At 36.9% G+C, this 23,351-nt stretch overlaps 1 protein-coding gene across 10 annotated transcripts in view; it reads left to right on the top strand.

The window, feature by feature from the left end:
- Positions 1-23,351, top strand: part of bclaf1.S (BCL2 associated transcription factor 1 S homeolog) — a 52,161-nt gene that overhangs the window by 13,409 nt on the left and 15,401 nt on the right. For 8 of the 10 annotated variants that reach the window (XM_041564524.1, XM_018265321.2, XM_018265320.2 and 5 more), the window contains 6 exons: positions 6,559-7,332; positions 7,768-8,427; positions 9,371-9,537; positions 17,778-17,883; positions 19,685-19,763; positions 21,598-21,770. In XM_041564524.1, coding sequence (XP_041420458.1) covers positions 6,559-7,332; positions 7,768-8,427; positions 9,371-9,537; positions 17,778-17,883; positions 19,685-19,763; positions 21,598-21,770 — 1,959 coding nt within the window. Of the gene's footprint in view, positions 1-6,558; positions 7,333-7,767; positions 8,428-9,370; positions 9,538-17,777; positions 17,884-19,684; positions 19,764-21,597; positions 21,771-21,888; positions 22,042-23,351 lie in introns of all 10 variants that reach the window. The other 2 variants (XR_005961554.1, XR_005961553.1) reach the window with 1 other exon arrangement.

The following is a 23,351-nucleotide window of genomic DNA, read 5'->3' as shown; positions in this document are numbered from 1 at the left end:
CTTTATTTAATTTTAGAAAAGAAGTCAGAATATGAGGCTAAATCCCTTATGCAGGACAGGATAGGTAGAACACATTTTATTTGTTTTCATAGGACCGTCTCTATTTATAAAAGCAACAGAGACAGAACAACATCATCATATAGAGGAAAGCAACCAAGAGGAAGAGGGCAATGAGGTAAAAATGGGAAAATTAGGTCATCCACCATTAACCACTTTTCCATTTGGTATTACTAGGACCCCAAGAGTGTTCACAAAAATTCTGTCTGTAGCGATAGCTTCCCTAAGGTGTCGAGGGGTTGCAATCATTCCGTACCTCGACAATTGTTTTCTGAGCCAGTTCAGCAGATTGTCTTTTAGCCAATCCCCAGGTAGCAATCTTCACATTGCAAGACCTAGGATGGGTAATAAATAAACAAAAATCTTCCCTGGTCCCAGTACAAAGAAAGGCGTTTAGAGCAGGGGTCCCCAACCTTTTTTACCCGTGAGTCACTTCCAAACGTAAAAAAAAGTTGGAGAGCAACAAGCATGCAAAAAGTTCCTGGGGGTCCCAAATATGTGCAGTAATTGGCTATTTTTTAGCCCCTATGCAGAATTCGGGCATAGAGGCTGGCCAGACAATTACTTTCACTTTCCATTCAGCACTTCCTAGATGTCGCTGCTCTCCCCACATTCCCCCAGTTCTCTTAACCATTTAATTGTGTAGCCAGGGCATGGGAATGGACATTGGGTCCCCCATTCTGGTGCACAAACAAGATTCTGAGATGATACAAGACTTATCTTAATAACAGTGTGTACAAAATGGCTCCTGCCTGCTTACTATAATTATGAGTTTCCAGACTGAAGGAAACAAGATTCAAATAATTTATATAGTGTAATTAAAGTTGATTTTGCTTGACTAATGTGATAGAATTGGATTTGGAATTTTTTATTTGGGTGACTGGTCCCCTTTAAGAAAAGTTTATTCTTGCAGGTAGATTTTCCAGGTGCTGGGTCACTTTTTGGCAACCATAGAAACGGTTTCATAGTTTAAGATCTCACCTGCAGCCACTCCAAAATTTTCTTAGGTCACCCTGGAACAGGAAGCAAAAGAAGGTAGAACTGCCACAGGGCTTCACCGGTGGCTTTGGGAGGAAAGCTTAACAGTAGGAGCTCCTCTTTTTTCAGCTAGTAATTGCATTACAGACGCTAGTTTAAAAGTTGTGGAGCATACCTAAACACAATTTCCAAGCAAGGCAAATGGGGCAGAAGGTTAAGAAACCTTTTGGTCAACTCACTACAGTTGGAAGCAGTTTGCAGGCCCTATTGTCTTTTAAAATTGCAACATTTTAATTCAGACAGTGTCACCACAGCTTGCTACATAGGGGGTGTCATGATACAGGCCTGTAATAGTTAATAAAACAGGCCAAGGTATCATGAGAAATATTTCTGCCAACATCTAAATCAGACACATAACAGGCCTCCTTTCACTATGGTCAGAGGGGTCAGAGCTGTAATGCCCTCCTCCATGCCCTGGCTGATAAGAGCCATTCCATGGGGAGGGAGAAGCCCAAGGAGTGAGAACTTAAAGTTCCCAGCAAGACCCTCAAAGGTGAAGTGAAGGTCACATGTAATGTATCCTTAAATATATTTATCCTTACAGAACCCATACCTGTTGTACCAACAGTATAAAAAAACTGGTGATGGGTTCAAGGCAATTTCAGCTTTCAAAGGAGTCCAAACATGACAAGGTTTGGTACTCTGTATATCAGATGTGAATATCTGGGCAGGGGCAGGTCACACAGTATTGATGTTTAGTATCTATGGAATCCCTGAGAGAATTAATAGCCAATGAATATAAATATCATCTCTCTCCTATGTTCCAATAAGGAGTTATGGTCATTATATTCTTGGTCCAGTTCCTACTCACAGGAGGCCATAAAAACTCAATCTGTGTCCTGCTAGGCCACGCACCTTGCATTCCTGTGGGAGGGGGGAGTGTGCAGTTACCTGATGCCCTGAAATCACTGATAAATAGTCAGCTCTTCTGACTTAACTTTGGATTTACTTTGGAGGACCAATTGCGATTGGAAGTTATCCCGTTTTTTTCCCCTTGCCTCCAGGACCAGGAATTCTATATCTTTGGAGTTAAGTATAGGTTTTCCATGTTTTCCCTTTTATTTTACAACTGTTTGTAATTGTATTATTGAATGTATGTCTCTTTTTGGAACATCTTTTTGTATATTGCACTGTTATACCTTTTATAATATTTAAGAGAATTTAATAAGATTGTCTTTGGTGCTCTAAACGAACCTAGCCTGAAAGAGTGTAACTGTGAGCCTTAACCCTCTGCATGCTGAAGTACTTGTTGAACCAGTAGGAACTAACTGACTATAGTGAGAGAGTGTTTATTGCATTGGTGTATTGTGAATTATTACCTGTTAGAGAGAACAGGGGAATAGTCACATTAGGTTTCTATCGCCTGTGAATGATAGATGGTGGCAGCGAATGAGTTTTGTGGGTGTTGGTTGGGGTCCTTTTGTGTTAGTCTAACCTGTGTGCAAGGTGGGTGAGAGACTGAGTGAGTGACCCCTGATGGCCACACCTAAAGTCACGTGCGGTTGGGAGTACCGTGTCCGTGACAGGGGGGCACAAAAAGTTTTTTCCTGGGCGGAGGCAAACCTCTCAGCCATCCATATAGGAGGCGTAGAGAACTCATGGGCCAACTTTTTGAGCAGAGAGATAATTTTACCAGACGAGTGAAGTCTTCATCTGGAGGTGTTTCACCAGGTCTGCAAGAGCTGGGGACCACACAAAATAGATCTCATTGCCTCAAGATTGGATGCCATGGTTCCAAAGTTTTTCAGCCAAGGAAAGTTGGTAACAGATGCTCTGATGCAATTCAGGACATGTTGTGCTCAGTAGAATATTCCTCCAGAGAGTCTATCAGTCCTTGATGTTTTGATTTTTGTACAAAGTGGTTTCTCAAAAAATCAAGCCCCAAATACCTTAAACGTTCAAATTGCTGCTTTGGGAGCTGTTAGATGTGAGCCATAGGTTTTTAAGGCCATTACAAACCTTAGGCCAAGGACTAGATGTCTTGGATTTGGTCCTAAAAGCGCTTACAGGTCTGCTTATTGAGCCTTTGTCCTTGGCCCCTCTCACGCACTTAATTAAGTCAATTAAGACAGTTTTGGGTTTGTTTTGTTTTTATTTTTACAGTAGTACCCTCTGCATGCCGTATTGGGGAACTACAAGCTCTTTCCTGTAAGACGCCTTATTTGCTGATTCATTTGTCCCAAAAATCAACACATCCTTTCTTAGAAACTATGAGATGTCATTGCCGTCTTTTTCTTGGAACCAAAGTCTCAAAGGGAGAAGGAACAACATTTCTTGGATGTGAAAAGATGCCTTTTCCTATATCTAGCCAGAGTTAAGCAATTACATGTATCGGACTCCCTCTTTATTACACACTATGGGAAAGGAAAGGCAGCCTCAAAAGTTACCCTGACATGGGTTAAGCAAGCAATAACTAGCATACCAGTTGGCAAACAAACCGGCATTAAAGCTGATTTCACCAAGGAAGTGTCAGCATCTCGGGCAGAAAGTGCAGGGGCCTCTTTCGGCCAAATTTGTTGTATGGCTTTGTGGTCAAGTTATTCTACATTTGTCAAGCACTACAAGCTGGATATGGAGGTACCACAGGAGACAGCCTTTGCTCTCTCTGTTCTTAAAACCTAATCACCCCCCCCCTCCCCATTTGGTACTGCTTTTTTCTCTCTTTTGGTTAGTGGGATGTGAGGGAAAAAAGTATTTAGATTTACCATAAATCCCTTTTCTCTCTGCCCCAAAGGCAATATGATTCTCCCTCTCTTATGTGTAATTACAGTTATAAGACATTTTATTATTTATTATTTTCTTTGTTACTGCTTTTCTTAACACGACAGGCTTCTGGGGGTTGCTGTCTTTATAGGGAGGGACATATTTGTGGGTGGCAACTTCCTACCTGAGTGGTGGCGATCTCTCTGTGCTTTGTGCTGTTTTTGGGACTGAGGGAAAAGAGGAGAATTCAATCCTAAACTTTAAAACCCCTATCTTACATAGACCCCCCCCTCCTCCCCCCAGCCTAAGTGTTACCCCGGGCAAATGTCCCTAACGATTTACTTACCCCTCAGTGCAGATGCAGGCATCGGAGTTCATGGGCGCCATCTTCAGCCGCTTCGGTAGTCTTCGAAATGAGACAGACGCTTCGGCGCATGCAAAGTTTTCACGAAACAAAAAATTGCTCCGACTGCGCATCCGCGACATTCCGTCTCATACAGCATCTCACTCATCCCCCTCCCTTCAGAATGTCCTTTGGCATTTGGGTCATTACTCATGCGCAATTTGATATTATCTTGACACATGCTCATTAGTTTCAAAGTTCTACTGTACTCTGATTGTAGCCGCATATCGATTCACGTCCTCCACTGCACCCCTTTCCGGTTACTATGGGCAAAGTCCAGATAGCAGGTATCAGCTGTCTGCTCCTGCTCCTGAAACTTGTTCTAACTTAGAGGAGATCGCTATACTATGAGAACGCCTTCTGCAAGGATTTTAGTCTGACACAATTATCCTGCATTTCTGGCATACACCTATACTGTGCACAATGATGTGTAACTACACCTATACTGTGCACAATGATGTGTAGAAATAAAAAGGCTGCTAGGTGGGAGAGAACTTTGTGCTTAGAAAAACCTTGCATTTTTTGCAGCAGAAGGTAAAATAGACTGTGCAAACCATTCAGTTAGGAAACCTGTGACCTAACTATATACATGTTTATGCAATTTTGAGTTTACATGTCCTTTAAGCATTACAGATTGAATGATTCTCAAACTGTTGCAGAAGGCTGCAATGTTGATTGGAGCAAAAACCATATAACTGATTGTTGAGGAGCCAACCAGAAATGCCGCCATATTGGATGCAGTGATCTCTAACAAATGTCAAGTACTATACACTTAGGTAATACTGTCCCCGGTGCTATCTATTTTAATGGTTTTAGCTAAAAGCAATTATACTTTTGGTAAACAAAGACTTAATTTTAGGAAAGCAAGCTTGAGCAACTAGATAGGATGTTTTCAGGCAGAACAGAAATTGTTTTTTTTTTTAAAAAAAATATTAAATCAATACTGTTTCTGATGTATTACCTTAAAAACAAATGTTAATTAACTATTAACACCAGCACTGTGTGGCTTAAGTGAAATGTAATTTTTTCTCTTAACTTACAGTGTAGAGTGGACAGATGGTACTTAGCTGAATTAGCCAGGGCAGTTTTTTCTAATCCTTGCGCTCACTTTCACCTCGAAAGTTTATAGGATCACATTTAAGATTATATTCTGGAGAATGGCATGAGTATTAGTCAGCAGATCTAATGGACAGATCATGTCACAGAAGTGCAATAGCTTTTTATAATAAAATAAGTAGGGGCTTTGAGAGTAAGAAACCTGATTCACTTGTGAATACTGTCCCAGACAATGAATTAACAATATAACAATACAAGTATATGCAATGCCACACATTAAATTTTTATTTGTTGACCTTGATGAAGCATCCAGTAATATTAAATGTTGTTATTTTTTGGTAAAATGCGTGTTATATTTGTGCACTACTACTGCTCACTACTTGTATTACTACTTTACGAGTTAGGTTACATTAGATGTTGTCTACATGGATTTGATCAAACGTTTTTCTACACAAACATTTGGCAACAAACTATGGTCTGTTGGTCTTTTTAATGATTTAGGACATGATCCTTAGCCAGTTTGCTATACATGTAAAAGGGTGGTTGTCAGTGGTACATTCTACACTTGGTTTTGGGTGTCAAAGGGTTCTGTGTTGGGTTCACTTTCATTTACATTGTTCATTAATGACTTGGAGGCTATTGTAAACAATTTATTTGTGCTTTGCAATTACACAAAGCTATCCAGGCTAGTTAAAGGGGGAACTATCGCAATGTTTTATGTTTTATCTCACTGAAATAAAAAAACATTCTAAATATAATCATTTAGAAATTCTGTTCTATTTCTGATATAAGTTCTTCATGCAGGAGTTGGAAGACTGATTTTGATTGAAATTTACATCTACTATATTTTGGCGGGGGGGGCGCTTTCTTATCTACCAGTTACATTAGAGCTTGCTCTAGTAACTGATCCAGCACAAATAAAATCTAACAAAATAACTGACTGGCACAAAGACAGGATTGTGACAGCTTGTGCCTGTGAACAGAAATAGTCTAACATGGGATTCTTCTATGTGGAATCGGGTATGTTTGTGTAGCAAAAAAAAAAAAAGTATATTTGTGGATGTGCTTATGCACCTCTTCTGCTTAAGCCCAAGTGAAAAATCACATCAAAAAGGGGGTATATTTTCTCGTTAAGATGCAGAAAGGGTTTTTTTTTTATACTGAGAGCTGTGAAATAATATTAACACATAATCGTACTAATTTTGTTACTATGGTACAGAAATACTTAACATTCACTCCGCATGTAAGATGTCTTTTAGCTTGTGTCTATGTAAATATAATTATCTATATTTCAATTTAAGCTCCAGGTCACGTTCAAGAACATATTCTAGATCTCGCAGTAGAGAGCGTGTCTACAACAGAGATTTTCGCAGAGATTACAGAAATAATAGAGGTATAAGAAGCCCATATGGCTTTAGAGGAAGAACAAGAGGCTATTATCAAGGTGGTGGCAGATATTATCGTGGTGGTTATAGACCCATGTGGAACCGAAGATACTCTCGAAGTCCAAGGCGTGATCGTTCACGATCCAGGAGTCCAAAAAGGCGGTCTGTATCATCTCCGAGATCTAGGAGTCGATCAAGGCGCTCCTACAAATCATCCCCCTCTCAAAGGTCCTCTTCTTCCCATTCCTCTTCACAGTACAGCAAGTCTCCAGTGATAAAAATTCACACAACCCAGGATAAACAGGGCCAAAAGACAGAAAGCTATAATCAATCAGAAAGCCCTCCAAATAAGTCAAGTGATGAGCAGAAGGATGCATTTGACCCTTCTGAGCCTCTTGATGAACTTGGTTCCCGTTCTGCCTTTCCTGTTATCACTGTGGTCCGCTGTACTAAAGACACTCTTTCTCAGAATATACATTCTATTGATCATAGTCCAGAAATATCTGCTTCTCGAGGAAATGGTTCAAATCGCTACAGTCCATCACAGAACAGCCCACTTCAGATCATTCCTTGTAAGAGTCCAGCAAAGTCTGTGCTAACTCAGAACCCTCTGGAGGAAAGCCATTCACGCTATTCATTTTACGCAGACGCCACTGAAGAGCATACAAATGATACAAAGTTTTTTAACAGGTAAATATACAGCAGAACCCCCATTTTATGTTTTTCAGAGGGCCAGCAAAAATGGTGTAAAATCCAGGAAAATGTAAACTCAGGGAGATGCATTAGATATTGATGTGACTGCAAAAAAAATGTTTTAGTAGTTTTATTATTGTATGTTACATGCTTGGATAAAAGCAAATTGCATACAAAAATAACACTATTCTTTTTCAGTAACTTCATTAATAGAGCACACTGAGAGATTTTAGATACTATGGTACAGTAGATAAATAGCAGCTCAGAAAACTTGATTTTCTGCTTAATGATTTGTAACTTCTCCTTAGCTTCTCAAAAGAGCACGGAAGCACAGTAGTTCCGAATTAGAACTGTAAGTGATAGTACAGCTATGTACAATAGTAATTTAGTTCACCATTTCATTCTGTGAAGTTATTTTTATTTTTGTCACAGGTTTACAGATGAAGAAAATAAGTTGTTTCCTATAGAAAAAAGTGCTAACAAGGAAAAGGGAACCTGTAAAGAAAAGGCAACAGACAAAACAAAGAAAGGAGGCAGCATTGTTTGGGATGAACAAGTTGCTTTAGATTATTTTTTGGAGAAAGAGCCTGGCAATTCCCAGTTTTTAACTAATTCTGAAAGTGACGATTTAGAGGAGCCAGAGGACTATAGACAATTTAGAAAGTCAGTCCTTGCAGATCAGGGTAAGGGACTGTCATCTGTATCTAGTTGGAATTATGAAGAAGAGGATTCAAAGTACAAGACCAAGGGTTTGACAAGAGTTTCTAAAGAGGGTGAAAAGTTTAAGGACATAAAAGGTAGTAAAAGTGGGGAGCAAATTGCAAAAGAGAAGCACAAAGTCGCTCAGAGCCATACAATTAAGAAAGTCGCTCAGAGACATACAATTAAGAAAGACACACTGTCCCCTGATCAGCTAAAGTTAGAAAAGACTAAAGACATTTTTAGTTACAGCCTTTCTTTACATTCAAGTAATGTGAAAGAGAAAATTATTTTCAGGGAGGAAAGCCCTGTGAGGATGAGAATTGTAGCCACTGAATCTCTACTCCCTGAAGTCAAACTTCGAATTATCACAGTCCCACTTGATGACTGCAGGTAACCAGTTATTTTTTAAAGACGCTATTGCTTTATTGATATTAAAGGAGCAATAACACAAAAAAAGTTAGTGTTTTAAAGTAATGAAAAAATAATGTACTCTTGCTCTGCACTGGTTAAACTGATCTGTTTGCTTCAGACACTACTATAGTTCATATAAACCAGATGCTGTGTAGCAATGGCGGAAATTGAAAAAAGGCTATATGGCATAGGTTAAATAGTGGATAACAGATAACACCATTATGTTCTACAGAGCTTATCTGCTATCTTCTGTGTAACTTGAGCCTTTTCTCCTTTAAATGGCTGCCCCCATTGCTACACCGCAGCTTATTAATATAAACAATAGTAGTGTTTCTAAAGCAAACACTGCAGTTTTAACAGTGCAGGGCAACGCTGCATTATATTTGTATTACTTTAAAACCCTTTCATTTTTTGATGTTACTGTTCCTTTAAAGGAGAAGGAAAGCTACGGAGGCATTTTATTGCCAATAGATTAGCTGCAATAGTGCAAGCTAGAATGCTATATTTATTCTGTAGAATGTTTTACCATACCTGAGTAAAACGCTCTAGAAACTCTGTTTGTTTAGGATAGGAGCTGCAGTATTAACATGGTGTGATATCACTTCCTGCCTGAGTCTCTCCCTGCTCTGGGCTCAGATTACAGTAGAGAAGGGAGGGGGGGGGAAGAGGCGCAAACTGAGCATGCTCTTGCCCAGGGCAATGAGGTTTAAGCTGAAGGCAGGAAGTCTGATACAGAAGCCCATGTGTACACAATAGAAGGAAAGAAATGCAGTGTTTCTTTTGACAGGGGACTCAGAGCAGCACTACTTTGGGGGTTTACTGATATATTTAGATGGACCTTTCTGATAAGGATTACTTAGTTTTAACCTTTCCTTCTCCTTTAAACTAAATGTTCTTTTTTTGTTTTATTATATGCACAAAGAGCACCCTGTTTGGATGATAGACTTCTAGGCAGTACTCTTATTCATTCTGTCAAGAAAGTACAGGACTTCCGAACCATCTTTGACCATCTAAAGGTTTCCTTCACCAGCAAAACATCTCCGGAATCCTATATGAACCATGTTGTGTCTTTAGTTCATCATGTAAAAGGTAAGCCATTTCAACTGCCAATATCTCTTAACCTTTAAAGGAGGCAAAATGCCACAACTCCCATGTTCTGCAGTACAAGACAACTTGTGTATGTTGTATTCCTACATTTGTAATATGAATATTTTACACAGCCAGCTGTTTAAATTTCATAGATACCTGGTATCAAATTATGACATTTAAAATTCTTATGTTTATGGTTTAGTAGCTGGTATACATTTTTTTGACTTAAAGTGATGCTGACACTAAAAATTTTCTTTCCAAAATATTAATCTACATTAAAAGTTGCCTATGGGTCATGTTGATCGGTTTTTTGCTAATCGTTCTGGTTTTGTAAGTAATTTCTACTTGAAGTTCCCAAACCTGACTTGCCAACCTGACTGTCTCTTCTCAGCCTGTCAGTTATAATATTGCTGCACAAATATGGCAGCCCCCTCCTAGATGAACAAGAGGGTAAAAAAAAGTTAATGTAAAAGCATAACACAATACTTTTATGGCAAAATTATAAATAGCATTCAAAAACAATGTTCTAACAAATACAAGAAAAGGTTATTTTCTGGTTTCAGTATCTCTTTAAGGTCACCAGTCACTTCCAGGTCTGTTGGATATTTGATTTATTAGGCCTAGTGGTAGGAAATTATGTCATGACCATTCTGACAAATGCCCAACTTGTATTGTTCCATTTGTTAGAATGTATTATACGATTAAGAGAATCTGGCAGGAAATGTCCTTATCCTTCCTTATCTTCCAGTGCACCCTTCTCCTAAAAGGGTGCATTAAAGGGGTTGTTCACTTTAAATTAATTTTTAGTTTGATGTAGAGAGAGGCAATATGTATTTTGTTTTACTTGTGGTTTTTCAGTTTGTTATTCAGCTTTTTTATTCAGCAGCTCCCTAGTTTGCTGTTTCAGCAATCTGGTTCCTTTGGTCCAAATTATCCTAACAACTATACATTGAATTCAGTAGGAGAGGGCATGAGTAGAAAGATGAGTAATAAAAATAATAATAAATGCGTAGCCTTACAGAGTATTTGTTTTTTAGATGGGTCAGCGTCCCCTAATTTTGAAAGCTGGAAAGAGAAGAAGGCAAATAATTTAAAAACTATAAAAAAGTAAATAATTAAGCCCAATTGAAAAGTTTGCTTGAATATTTTAGAGTTGAACATGTTATAATATACTAAAAGCTAACTTAAATGTGAACCACCCATTTAAGGTTTGCAATAATTGCTATTATTGTTTAATAAAAATGGAAGATATTGTTTTCTATCTTAGGGTATATTGATCCAGGCACATTATCCTATGAAAATTTAGTTTTACACCCCAATAATGTTCCTGAGATGATTTACATCCAGCAGTTCAGGCTTGTGCGTAATATTATTATCACCACCCTGTTCTCCCAGAGAACAGTACAGGCTGCTGGAATGACTTTGGAATGGTAACTAGGAGCACAATTTGTTTTTTGTTGTTGTTTAGGTGGATTGTTGATTTTTATAATAATGAGTACTCTCCTGAGTGGCTCTTGGCAAAGCTGTGATGTGTTTGTGTGCATCAACAAACTTCTGCATATTTTTAAATTGGCAAAATGCATTGCAGTGTTTACTTTTAACCATATAAATGCAAGTGCATCTCACTTTTACTAAGCCATCTTGTGAACATTTTATGGTTTTTTTTTAAGATACATGCTGCATTTTTTTTGTGCTTGATGTAGGTTTATAAGGTAATAGAATGGACAGTTGTATTTAGAAACCACAAAAATGCATATATAAATAATATATGTATCTTTACACAGTCAGATGATTTTAAACCTTTACAAACCTGCACCATAACACCTATTTTGCCATACTCAATGGCCAAACAGACATGGTTTTTTTTATGAAATAGAGCAACATTTTTAAAGAAAGTTAATTGAGGATATGATTATTTTTGTGTGGGGTACACCAAAACTAATTTTTGACTTGAACCCCTTTAAAGGTTATTTAACATTGTTCAGAAGACCCCTGCCATCCATATTTACAGTTTGATGTCCAGTGTGCTTAGGATTTCCTAAGCTGTGTCATTTAAAGCTTGCATTTTCATGTGTTGTAAAACCGGTAAAAACAGTAAGAAGACCCAAAATACCATATATTTTAGAAAAGTGCCACTAAAAACTAGCTTTTATGATATTTTTGAAAATTGCCTGAAAATATGCTATTTACAGCATCATATGTCACACATGTCATTGTGTACAGAGATAAAACATCCTAAATATGAATGCCAGGTGTCTTCTGAACAGCTTGATGGCCAACTATGCATAGGGTTATGAAACTGTGTTGGCCCAAGAATTAATATTAATTAATAATAAAAATGAATATTGCACAAAATATTTTCACCAGTAATCAAGAACATTGCAGAATGTTTTACGGGTATATGCATGAAGTCGACTGTAATCTGCAGGGGGGGGGGAATATCTGCTGTAAGAATTGTCCCATTAGGAGCAACAGGGATTTATGTGTAATTGACTTCACCCAGAGAGCTGTGTGAGAGGCATCCCGGCGGGACAATTCTTATGGTTACGGCAGATTTGTTCCTCCCGGGATGCATTTTAACAACAAGCAATGCATCTATGGGATCGTTTTTTAGACAGGGGCTATAGTATAAGTAATCTAAGCACAGCATATGAGAGAGTGATTGCCAGCAATAGAACAGCACTCCTATGTAGTGTGGATAAGAAGAGGGGTAGGAAATGCAAGTTATGTTATTGTACCACTTATTTCAAGTGGGTTTAAGATCTAAAACGTTGCCTTTGTAAATATTGGAATGCTTAATTGCTGGACCCGATTCTGCTAATGTATTAGAAGCAACACCATCCTTTGAATAAAGGGAGAGATTTGGCCTTGTGACTTTCTTGGAGCCTACATAATTCTAGGGGTTCCACGGTATCCGGATCTTGACTTAGACATAAGGGTAACTACAGATCTGGGAGAGTCAGATGTAAATCCTGTTGTTTTCTGAGTGTTTCTAAGAACTTTGTGAGCACAAATACAGGTAAAACGTATGAGATCAAAACATATTTCAATTGTCTATCAAAAGAAGTGATCTTGCTCCTGTGTTTGGGGGGAAAAAACGCGTGGAGTGCCTGTAAGTGGTTTTTGGAGCATATATCCGCAATTGAAAGGAAAGATTCATGTTCATGATAAACACTGTGGAGGTGTGAGTATACAATTCTAAATTATAGATAAACCAAATTTTCAGACTTTTTGGATTTATCATCTTAAAGGAGAACTAAAGCTTATTTGATATTCTTTGGTGGAATGTAAGATATCCATATAGTGTAAGGAATCGCTAGGTTTTAGTTTCTATTAAGGCATTGGGACAGTCTTAAGTCACCTCTCTTATCTCTGGTCTCCGTATGCTCTTTCCTTGGCATGCGCTTCTAGTTAACCCCGCACAACATCAGTAAAAAAAGAAAACATCAGTTAAAAGGAGCATGCGCACAGTGCGAGACTTCTGATCTGTGCCCAGGGCAGTGGGGGTGCTGAAGGCTTGGAATCCTGTGACGTCACTGTAATGGGGACAAGGGAAGCAAGTTAGGGGAAACCGTGAGTGCTTCAAGCACAGTTTAACAATCCTGTTATTATGCAGCAGACTCAATGTTAACCTTTCCTTATCCTTTAAGACACTTGAGCTTCTGGGTGGAATGATTATGGATTGGGAACTATCAAGTTTTTATTGAACATTGCTGTATTTCATTCATTTATGGATTTTGTTTTGTTTTTCCTGTGTTAGTTTATGTGCTCGGTATATTCATTTTTTTAACTGGTGAATTGTGGTATAATATATCCCCTGGAAGGGACATTAAGGGGATAATGTTTTTATGGGTGTGTATGCTCTATGTTATTGGCGTTACACTGGTGCTCTGTGCAATGGTGCTATTCATATGGACTTAGATGCTTTCTGGGAGCTTGGTGAACATGTAGCACAGGTTCATGCCTTTTCTGGAAAGTTACTCCCATGTTTTTGATACATTGTTGGTTGTTGTTGCAAGTTTTATAGATAAGCTTGCCTTCCAACTTCTTCAAAATGGAACCTGTCTGGTTGGTATTATTGTGGATTGCAAAAGAATAAAACAATTTATTTGAAATGATTAACAGAATAGATGTTTGGACTTATTTCATAGGGTTACAGGTTCCCTTTAAACTCCTTAGTCTTTATGATGATGCAACAAATGCAAGATAAGCAGGGATAGGTTAAAACAATGTTGGGTGCCTAGTCTAAAGGTGGCCATACATGGGCCGATAAAAGCTGGCGACAGCCCGATTCGGCAGCTTATTGGCCCGTGTATGGGCCCTCCGACGGGCTTCCCACGATCGATATCTGTCCGAGAGTTGTCCAGATGTCGATCGGGCAGGGGTTAAAATCCTGTTGGATCGTGGACCGCATCTGTCCGTTGATGTGGTCCCTAGATCCAACCGCCCATATTACTTTCATTATGATGCGATCGCTGTGGGCATATTGGGGAGAGATCTGCTCATTTGGCGACATTGCCAAATGAGCGGATCTTTCTGTGTATGGCTACCTTAAGCAAGTTTGTTTGTGAGGTCATCTCCCCCAAATTATATAACAGAATAGCAAAGATTTTTAAATTCACAGGTTAAAGAGATTTTTAAGGCAAATTTTTCATGTGAAAAGACTGATCTCGACAAGAACCAATGAAATTGGCAACTTATTGTTACATTGATGGGGTGCAAACGATCGTATCATTCCAACATAATCGTCCCAACAGTCAGACAGGATTAAAATTTTTGTGGAATTATATAAAATCAGTCAGTAGGTGGTACAGTCACATAATCATTGTTTAAACAATTGTTCGCTGTACATGCATGTTGCAAAAGTAAGCAAAGGAACAGATAGCTATCAGTCAATATATAGTGAAAACAGTACCCCCTCTTGTAAAATATAAGGATATTATAAGTTACCAAGGAGTTTCATGACCATATAAAAACACGAGGCCGAGGGCCAGTGTTTTTATACAGGTCATGGAACTCCGAGGTAACTTCTAATATCCTCATATTTTGCAACTGGGGGTACTTTATTTATTATAATACACAAATTTCAGTGAGTCATGTGACAGAAATGACATCAGAACTCACCGTTTCTAACTGATGACATCAGAACTCACCGTTTATAAGGATATAATTTACAGGATATTCATTGCTTTTGAGTATTATATGTTAGATCTTGTAGCCTACATGACAAAGATAGTCTCCTCACATATCATTTACCAGGGATGGGTGATTCATGGATCATTCCCAGAGCAGTAACAAAATATGCCGCGTATGGCCAGCTTTAGTTTCGCAGTTGCCTCCCAGCCATATGATTTGTGTTCTGGTAAACTTCACTTTTTACTTTTTTACACATTGGCGTGAGTAAGAGAATCATATAGAGCTTTTATAGCAATAAGGAAGGTAGCAGTAAAGATTTTATAACAACCTTTGTTAAATAATCCATGAGATGGTATTAAATGCTTTTGCTAGATCAAGTGAAAGTAGCATAGACGGAGTGTCATTGTTCTTAACTATATGTATATGTTTACGACTCTACATATATTGTTGTGGGGCATTGTCCTTTTTGCACATAAATATTTAAAAAATACAACTTCCAAATCTTTCCTTCTGGTTCTGTCATATTTAAAGTAGCATAAAAGGTATTGATAAAATCAACTACTGTTGTTTTACATGCTAAGTAAAAAGACAATGTCTACTTGCTTAAAATAGTAATTTACTGATTGGGTCTGCACCTCCTCAAAGGAGATTTCTTGGTCATTGGAAGAAACAAGTGTTTTAGCTTAACAATAAGCCAATTGCACCTACCAAGTACCCTATCTTTGCCAATAAAATGTCGAAAATAATTTAATCAAAATAGAAATAGAAAGGAGAAGGAAAGGCTAAAACTAAGTAAGCTTTATACACCAGTAAACCCTCAAAGTAATGTTGCTCTGAGTCCTCTGCCAAAAGATACATGGGCTTCTGTATCTGACTTCCTACTCTCAGCATAAACCTCCAGGCGCTAGGGCATGAGCATGGTCCGTTTGCTCCTCTCCCCCACTCCCTTTTCCTCCTCCCTCCTACCCCCCCCCCTGCTGTAATCTGAGCCCAGAGCTATGAGTGAGCAGGGAGAGACATCCGGCAGGAAGTGATGTCACACCAAGCTAATGTGGCAGCCGCTATCTTAAACAAACAAAAAGAGTTTCTAGAGCTGTTTACTCCGGTATGGTAAAGCATTCTGTAGAATAAATATAGTGCTATAGCTTGTGGCTAATCTATTGGCAATAAACTGCTTTGGTAGATTTACTTTTCCTTTAATAACAATTTTATTATAAGAGTGCATTTCAGCCTTCAACAGTTTGGTGTTTTGTCAGATTTTTTATTTAAATAAATATCTCTACGTTAATTTTTAATAGGCTGCTACGTATAAGCACTGCATGGATCGGGACAAATCCGTGTTAAGATAAACCAAATGCAAATTCTTAGGGTAATGACATAAAGGAAGATTTGCAATATGTTGTGGCCCCGGTGATTTGTCTCCCTAAGGGCTCTTACACACTGTTTTTTTTATCATATGTAAGATCCCTAAGAGAGGGATATAACAAACTATAAATCTTTACCTTATTTTGGCTCATTTATTAACACAAGCCAAATTTGGTTTTAGGTAGTAATCCTTGGCCACCAAATATTTACTTTCCTTGTTTAACTTATAACTGGCTGAAAAGGTTAATGGCTGGTTGCTATAGGCTACTGCCCAGATTTGAGACCCAGCATGTTTTGTAAAATATGGCAGCCACTGTGAAAGAACGTTGATTATAGAAATATATTGAGGCCTGTTGTCTTTGTGATATGTTTATTGGTGTTTTGTAAAAACCTTAGAGTCAGAATTGCACAGTTTTGATTTATTTTTCATTGTGACTAGGTCCTGGAAAATGATTTGAAATGGCAAAACCTCTTTCTCTCAATAACATATACTGTTGCTGATGCCAAAAAATTGCAAAATCTTCCTGACTCAAAAGACCTACTAAAACTGAATTTCTAGTTCCATAAATTCCTGGGTATGATGGAATTATTTTTGAAGCCCCTACTCTTGTAGTGTTCTTTCAAGGTATATATGCTTGGTTTTGAGGCATGTGCTGGATGCTGGGCGGTAAGTGGATATAGTTGAATGTTGACCTTTTAATGAAGAGGACATGCATCATGTTAAATAATGTTGCATACATTATAGCATATGTAAATTAGTCATTCCTTTTAGAGTGTTATAGATTTTTCTGTTTAACTTTAAAAAAAAATGTGGATTATCAAAACACCCAGCAGCCGAAAAGTGATTACTGTGTGAAGCTACAACTGTATTGTTACAAATTATTGCTTGCTTATCTTGCTTTTCATGCCCTCATCTATTTATCTTCCCGTTCATTCAACCCCCAGTGTTTTTGGGTCAAATTCCAATACAGACTGGAGAGGTGCTGAGCAAAAGCTAAATTATTATAAATAATACAACACGAAGAACAGCTGCAAATTGTTTCAAAATATCACTCTATGTGATAGTAAAGTTACTTTAAAGTTTAACTACTTCTTAAAATGGGCAGTATACACCTATATATATACTTTTTTCACATGAGCTCAATAAATAGAACTTGTACACTTGTCTATTCTTTTAATTAACAAACACATTTAAAATCTCAATTATAAGGTGGCCATACACGGACCCTATTTGTCCAGGCATGCTGACAGCCAAATTGGACCTCGACAATTGACCAGATTTAACTGTGTATGTCCATTTTAATTTAATCTAGAGATACCGAGCTTGTCTAAATACCCCCCCTTCACCCTATGATGTGGCTGTTTTGGTTTGCAAATAAGTAAAAGTGCATTCTAAAATGGCATTATCTAAACAATAACAAGCTTGTTTAAAACAATAGGCAAAATATTTTTCCTCACAAGCAACTTGTGTAGTTTAACAACTTGGTAGTTTGGGATTTATTTCTTTATTTATTTTGTCAGATCAAAGCTTGATATTTTCCATACCTTTTCACAGGGAAAGTAAGCTTTTATTTTTATTTTTTTTAAAAATATTGCAATATATTGTGTTATAACATTTTGTTCCCTGTCTTGATAGGATTGTATAATATCATTTTAACATCATCGAGTAACTCATGTCAGGTATGTCGCTTTGTTGAAGATCAACTAATTGGCCTGTGTTTCTCCTCTACAACCAACAGAGCATTACTTCAAGGGTTGTGGGAAGACTCTCAATGAGAGGTTTACAGACTATCAGAAAGACACAGTGGACCATGTCAGCCACCTAAAGAGGCCGGAGATACATAGGTATGCAAAAAACCTACTAAACATCACAGTAAGAGCATTAAAAGGATACTGATACTTTTAAGATGAGTAATCATGTTACCCCAGTGACTTATGTTCTCTAAATCACCTTGACTTCAACTGCTAATGCAAAGTGTAATGAAGCTAAGATGGCTATAATACCAAAAAGCAGTAAAAAAATATATTTAGAGCCAGAAAGCATCTGGAATTATGAGGAATTGAGCGTTTCTTGAATGGAATTAACCTAGAGGAACAATTGTATTTACATGTGTTGCCTACATGGTTGTTTAATTTTCTTGGGTCAAAATACAATTTATTCATGTAAATAAACATAAATTAATAATAGTCGTTCCCTCGGGTACTGAGCCTTAAAAGGAGGCATAATAAGGCCTCTGGTCCTCCAGTTTGACATCCCTGGTATAGGGTAATAGCTGTGCTTTAAGCATTTTCTTTCTCCTTGGGAGGGGGATAAAATGCATTGCCCGGTGGGTTTTTAGACATATTAAATTTTATATTGAGTTGGGGAACCTCTTTCCTTTAGTAAAACTAAACATTAAAATGTTAAAAATGTATAAACTTAACTCACAGTCAACACACACATATGCCTCATATCTGCATTCCTTTACTTTATAATTGTACACACCATATCCACCAGCCCTCTGTTTCCCCTGTGTATCATTACACCGTTTCAGAGGTTATATTTATTTAAATGTGTATGTTTATTCTCATATATATATATATATATATATATATATATATATATATATATATATATATATATATATATATATATATATATATATATATATATATATATATATATATATATATATATGTGTGTGTATATAAGAATTTCTGATTGAGAATTCATTAATAAAATAGTTTAATCAAAATATATATTTAACAGCTGTTCCTACACATATCTACAGTAATAAATAGAAAAATACTTTTTGTAGATATTTACAAAGCGAGAACACTTTTGGAACATTTTGGGAGGTATCTGTGCTTATTTCACCTAGACCAGGTCTTCTTAACCTATGGTTTGGGACTCAAATATATATCCCCATAATGTGATATTGGTACCTGCTACTGTGGAACTTACAGGCTAATTATTACTTTCAAATGCTTATTTTTATCAGGAACCAATTAACGCGGCTGTGTGTAGTAGAATACATATCCAGAGGAAACAAAAACAAAAAAATATGGGGAAAACATAACTTGTAGACAGAGCCCTGTAGACTCGGGGCCCCAGCTCTACAAGTCGGCTGTGTTTCCTGAGAAATAGTTAACACTGACCTAGACTAAAGGGCAAATGATAAGGCATAATTATTGTAAATACTTTTGGTTCAAGGCACTGTTTTTTTTTTTTTCATGGTTTTGGTCTCCATGATTTTGTGGTGACAGTATTTACCACGTTGAAGTTTAATGTTTTCCATGCTTTTCTTATTAACGTACCAGTGAATCTACACTGGTGATGTTATTCAAAGGAGTCTATGGAAAAGGCTGGATGTGATAAAAATGTTTTGGAAGGTTTTATCAGATCTCAGAGCTACTAGTTTGGGAGCACTGGCCTAGAAAAACTGACATGGCAAGAGCAGATCAAAGCCCTATACAATATATAATAAACTAAGGCAATGTTTGCACTAATCCTTTAATTAAAAGCCAACAGCAGGCTATTGCTAGCGATTTGCTATAAAAAACAGAACTTAGCACAAAGTTTCCATAGTATAGTCTTTTTATTGTTTGTGATGTACAGCTTTTTATTCTTAAAAGACCATAAGGCTTTCCTTTACTTTTAATACAGGGTGATAGACATCTTTCCTTATATTCCTAAGTACCGAATGGAAGATGAAGACAAAGCTATAAAGAAAGAGACAGCAAAGGTAATCGGTTACAAATCAGTAAGGTAGCAAGCCTGTTGGCTCTCCAGAGAAGCTGCCATTAATTGCAGCTTAAGGTTTCTGCCATTGTTTCTGCCACTACTTGCAATGGTGTATGTGTAATCAAGCATTAATACTTCTTATACTACAATAGTATAAAAAAAGTAAATGTATTACTTTTATGCCATCATCATGTAAAGTCAGATTTATCACAAAGGTTTTATCAGATGGCAAAATTAATACAAACCATAATATACCAGCCCTAGACTTTTATTAACTGTAATATAAATGTTATGCCCAGTGACACAATAAAAACAACACTTAAAATGGGACAGAGGCTTGTTGAGGCAGACTTTTGCTATATAAAGTACTGTGTGCGCTTATCCTCTGTTCTAGTCACTGACATAATCATTCTGTTCCCCAATCATATTGCCTCAGTGTGCTTCACTAGCGTGTTTTTAACAAAATGCAGCTTTTAGAGTAGCAGCCAGGAGAGAATCAGGGTCTGCTTAAAGGCTTAAATGCCTGTGTTACTGTTGTATTAATGTTTTCAAGGAACTTCTTCCAGGCACTGCTCCTCTAGCCGTCATTGGTGTCCAGCATATAGAGTGGCATCTGGCTGAGAATTAGGGTCTGCTGAGGGTTAAATGCCTTGTTTGCCCTTTACCTAGCATAAACTAGTGGGTTCCTCCAAACATAGAAATTATGATAACTGGAACCTGGAACTTTCTGGATAATGGATCTTTCTGTAATTTGGATCTTCATACCTTAAGTTTAATATAAAAAAAATTATGTAATCTTTAATCCAATATGCTTGTTCTGCTTCTAATAAGGATTAATTATATCTTCTTTGGGTTCATGTGGAAGGTACTGTTTTATTATAGAGAAAAGGGAAATTATTTTTAAAAACTTAAGAGACGGACTTTCTGTAATTTGGAGCTTTCTGGATAACAGGTTACCTAATAACGGATCCCATACAAGATGTTCAAGATGCACCAACTACACTTCTTAGGGAATACCACATTTTTTAATGACGAATCTGGGAAAATCCAAAGCTTAAAGCCCAATAATTTATGTGCAAATTATCATAAGAGAGATGAATCTGCATTCTGTGCCTGTGGAAAAAAATACCAATTACTTTAATCATGTGACCTAAAGTCACATAATTTTAAGGGTACAGATTTGCTGTGGTCAGGCACATGGATTTGGCTAATCCTACTAAAAAGGCCTGGATTTGGTGCATCCCTAATATATGTGTTTTTAATTATTGGGAATCATGCAATTGTACATAGTTGTATTTAATTTTTTAGTAATTGTCTGTTTCTTTTTGAGTTGTTTAGGCCTATCTAGAGACCTGTGGGAGTTGTGTGTTAGGGATGCACACATTCTGATAGTAGATTCTTTTAGGTTCAGTTTTAGGTTATGGGAAACATGCTTTGGCCACAAAAATAGTTTTATCGGTATCTAGCTGACCCAAGTTTTTGAATCATGGGAAAGTAAAGGCAAGATGAAAGCTACTGTAAGAACACAATCCAGTTAGGAAGTGCACTGGTCAGAAACAAATCTACATAATTGAATATCTTAATGCCTTTTGGAGCTAAGGAAGACTTGTATGTAAAATAACATACATGGCAGTTATACTTCCCAGTCTGAAAAGAAGGTATGTGGCATCTATACCATGGCATAGCACTAAACCTTGATTTTTATTGGTTATTAATTGTTTTTAATGATTTATCAAAGCAAAGCAGTCCAAACCGAGTCATGTGTTTTAATAATCTAGCAATTTTATGTTCAAACGGTTGGTTTGACTACTGATAACTTTTTTCATGGCATTTAGGTTGAGAAAAAGCAAAAGAGTAGTTTGTCTGATCAGCGAGGTGAAGTCCACCGCAAAAAGGAGCATGGTAAAGAACGTGTAGACCTCGCAAGTTCCAGGGAATCCAGCAGTTCTCAAAAGAAAGAAAAAACACAAAAAGAATTCAAGGAGTTCAAAATCTTCAAGGAGGAATGGTATACATATAATACATTCTAGAATAAAACCTGTGCATGATTTATTTTTAAGATTAATATAAAAAAATAAAATTAAGATTTTTTTTAATTGAAACAATCACAATTGTTTGTCTTACAGCAAAATTGTATTTGTCTTTTACACGGCTTATGGTGGATGAGGACAAAAACTTTGGAATAGCAAGCTTACTGAAAAAAAAAATGACAAATTGTGTCCTATTGTCCAGGAAACATCAGCAAGTTGGACTTAAGTGCAGTGCTTTTCTAGAAATGTGTAAGAGTTTTGGTTCATTATGCTTGATTCCGTACTTTTTCAACTCATAACACCCCAGTACAAACAATTACTTATTGCTGCACATATGTTTTTATCAAGAGAGACAATATGAATGTTACTATTTTATAGAGAAATTCGGTTCATTGAATTATTTTTTTGTGTGTTTGTGTCTCAAATTGTTTTGTTAACCGAATAGCAAGAAAGGTGGTGTGTAATTGGTGTCTAAAATTGAGTCTAGCAGCTCAATAATTTAGGTGCAGACTCTGCTACAATTTGCTACATTACTTGATACATTTTTCAGCAACACTGTAAAAATTACTTGTAACAAAACTCAAGGATTATGCTCAGCAGGACCAAAGATAAGAAATTTATAATCTAATGAATCAAATAAGAACACTTAGCTGGTAAAAATGAAACTTTCTATTTAAAGATTGCTCAAAAATAAAATATAGCAAGCAAATGAAAAAAATATTTATGCTGTAATATCTGAAAAAAATAGTTTGGATGGTGAACAACTACTTTATAACAGGCTTCACACTATATGATGATTGTTTCCCTCTACATCAATACATGCAACATTGTTTTAGTACTAACAAAGATAATACCTGGTCGCAGATCAGATAGATTCTGTTATTGTTTGGTATTGATTTATTTTCAATTTTTTTGGATAGGAATTCTTACCACAACCTTTATGGACCTGTATTATGTACCATATTAAATACATTTTTGTATTTTTACTTGCCAACAATATTTAATGTTCGGTAAAACAGGGAAAAAAAACAGAGGATTTTTAAAGAAAAGGATACTTGTAAGTTTGAGAAAATTTTGTGCTAGATTACCCGTGTGGCATTGTTGCCATTTCTTTGAAATATGATGTCTTTCCCTCCAAAAATATTTAAAACCAGTTTTTGAAACATCAGCCCTTGCCACATATTTTCTAATAGTTTCTTCTTTTAAGCCACAGAGCAGAAATATAGGTTGGCCTGGTCTACATAATATGCTTAAAGTGATACTGACACTAAAAAACAAATTTTTAAAATATGAATGTACATTAAAAGTTAACTGTAGGTCATGTTGATAGTTTTTTGCTGAAAGGTCTGTTTTTGTACGTTATTGTTGGTTGAATACACAAATATGGCAGCCCCCTCATACAGGAACATGGGGCATCAGACAGATAATGTAAAAGCATCCTGCAAATACTTTATGGCAAGGTTATAAGTAACTTTTAAAGGCAATATTATGATATTATGATGTAAAAAATAGTTTAATTTCTGGTGTCAGTATCTCTTTAATGGTGCAAACTGTTAAAA

Source organism: Xenopus laevis, chromosome 5S (assembly GCF_017654675.1).
Source record: "Xenopus laevis strain J_2021 chromosome 5S, Xenopus_laevis_v10.1, whole genome shotgun sequence".
NCBI lineage: Eukaryota > Metazoa > Chordata > Amphibia > Anura > Pipidae > Xenopus > Xenopus laevis.
Note: the sequence above shows the minus strand (reverse complement) of the source record. Positions and strands in the feature narration are given on the sequence as shown.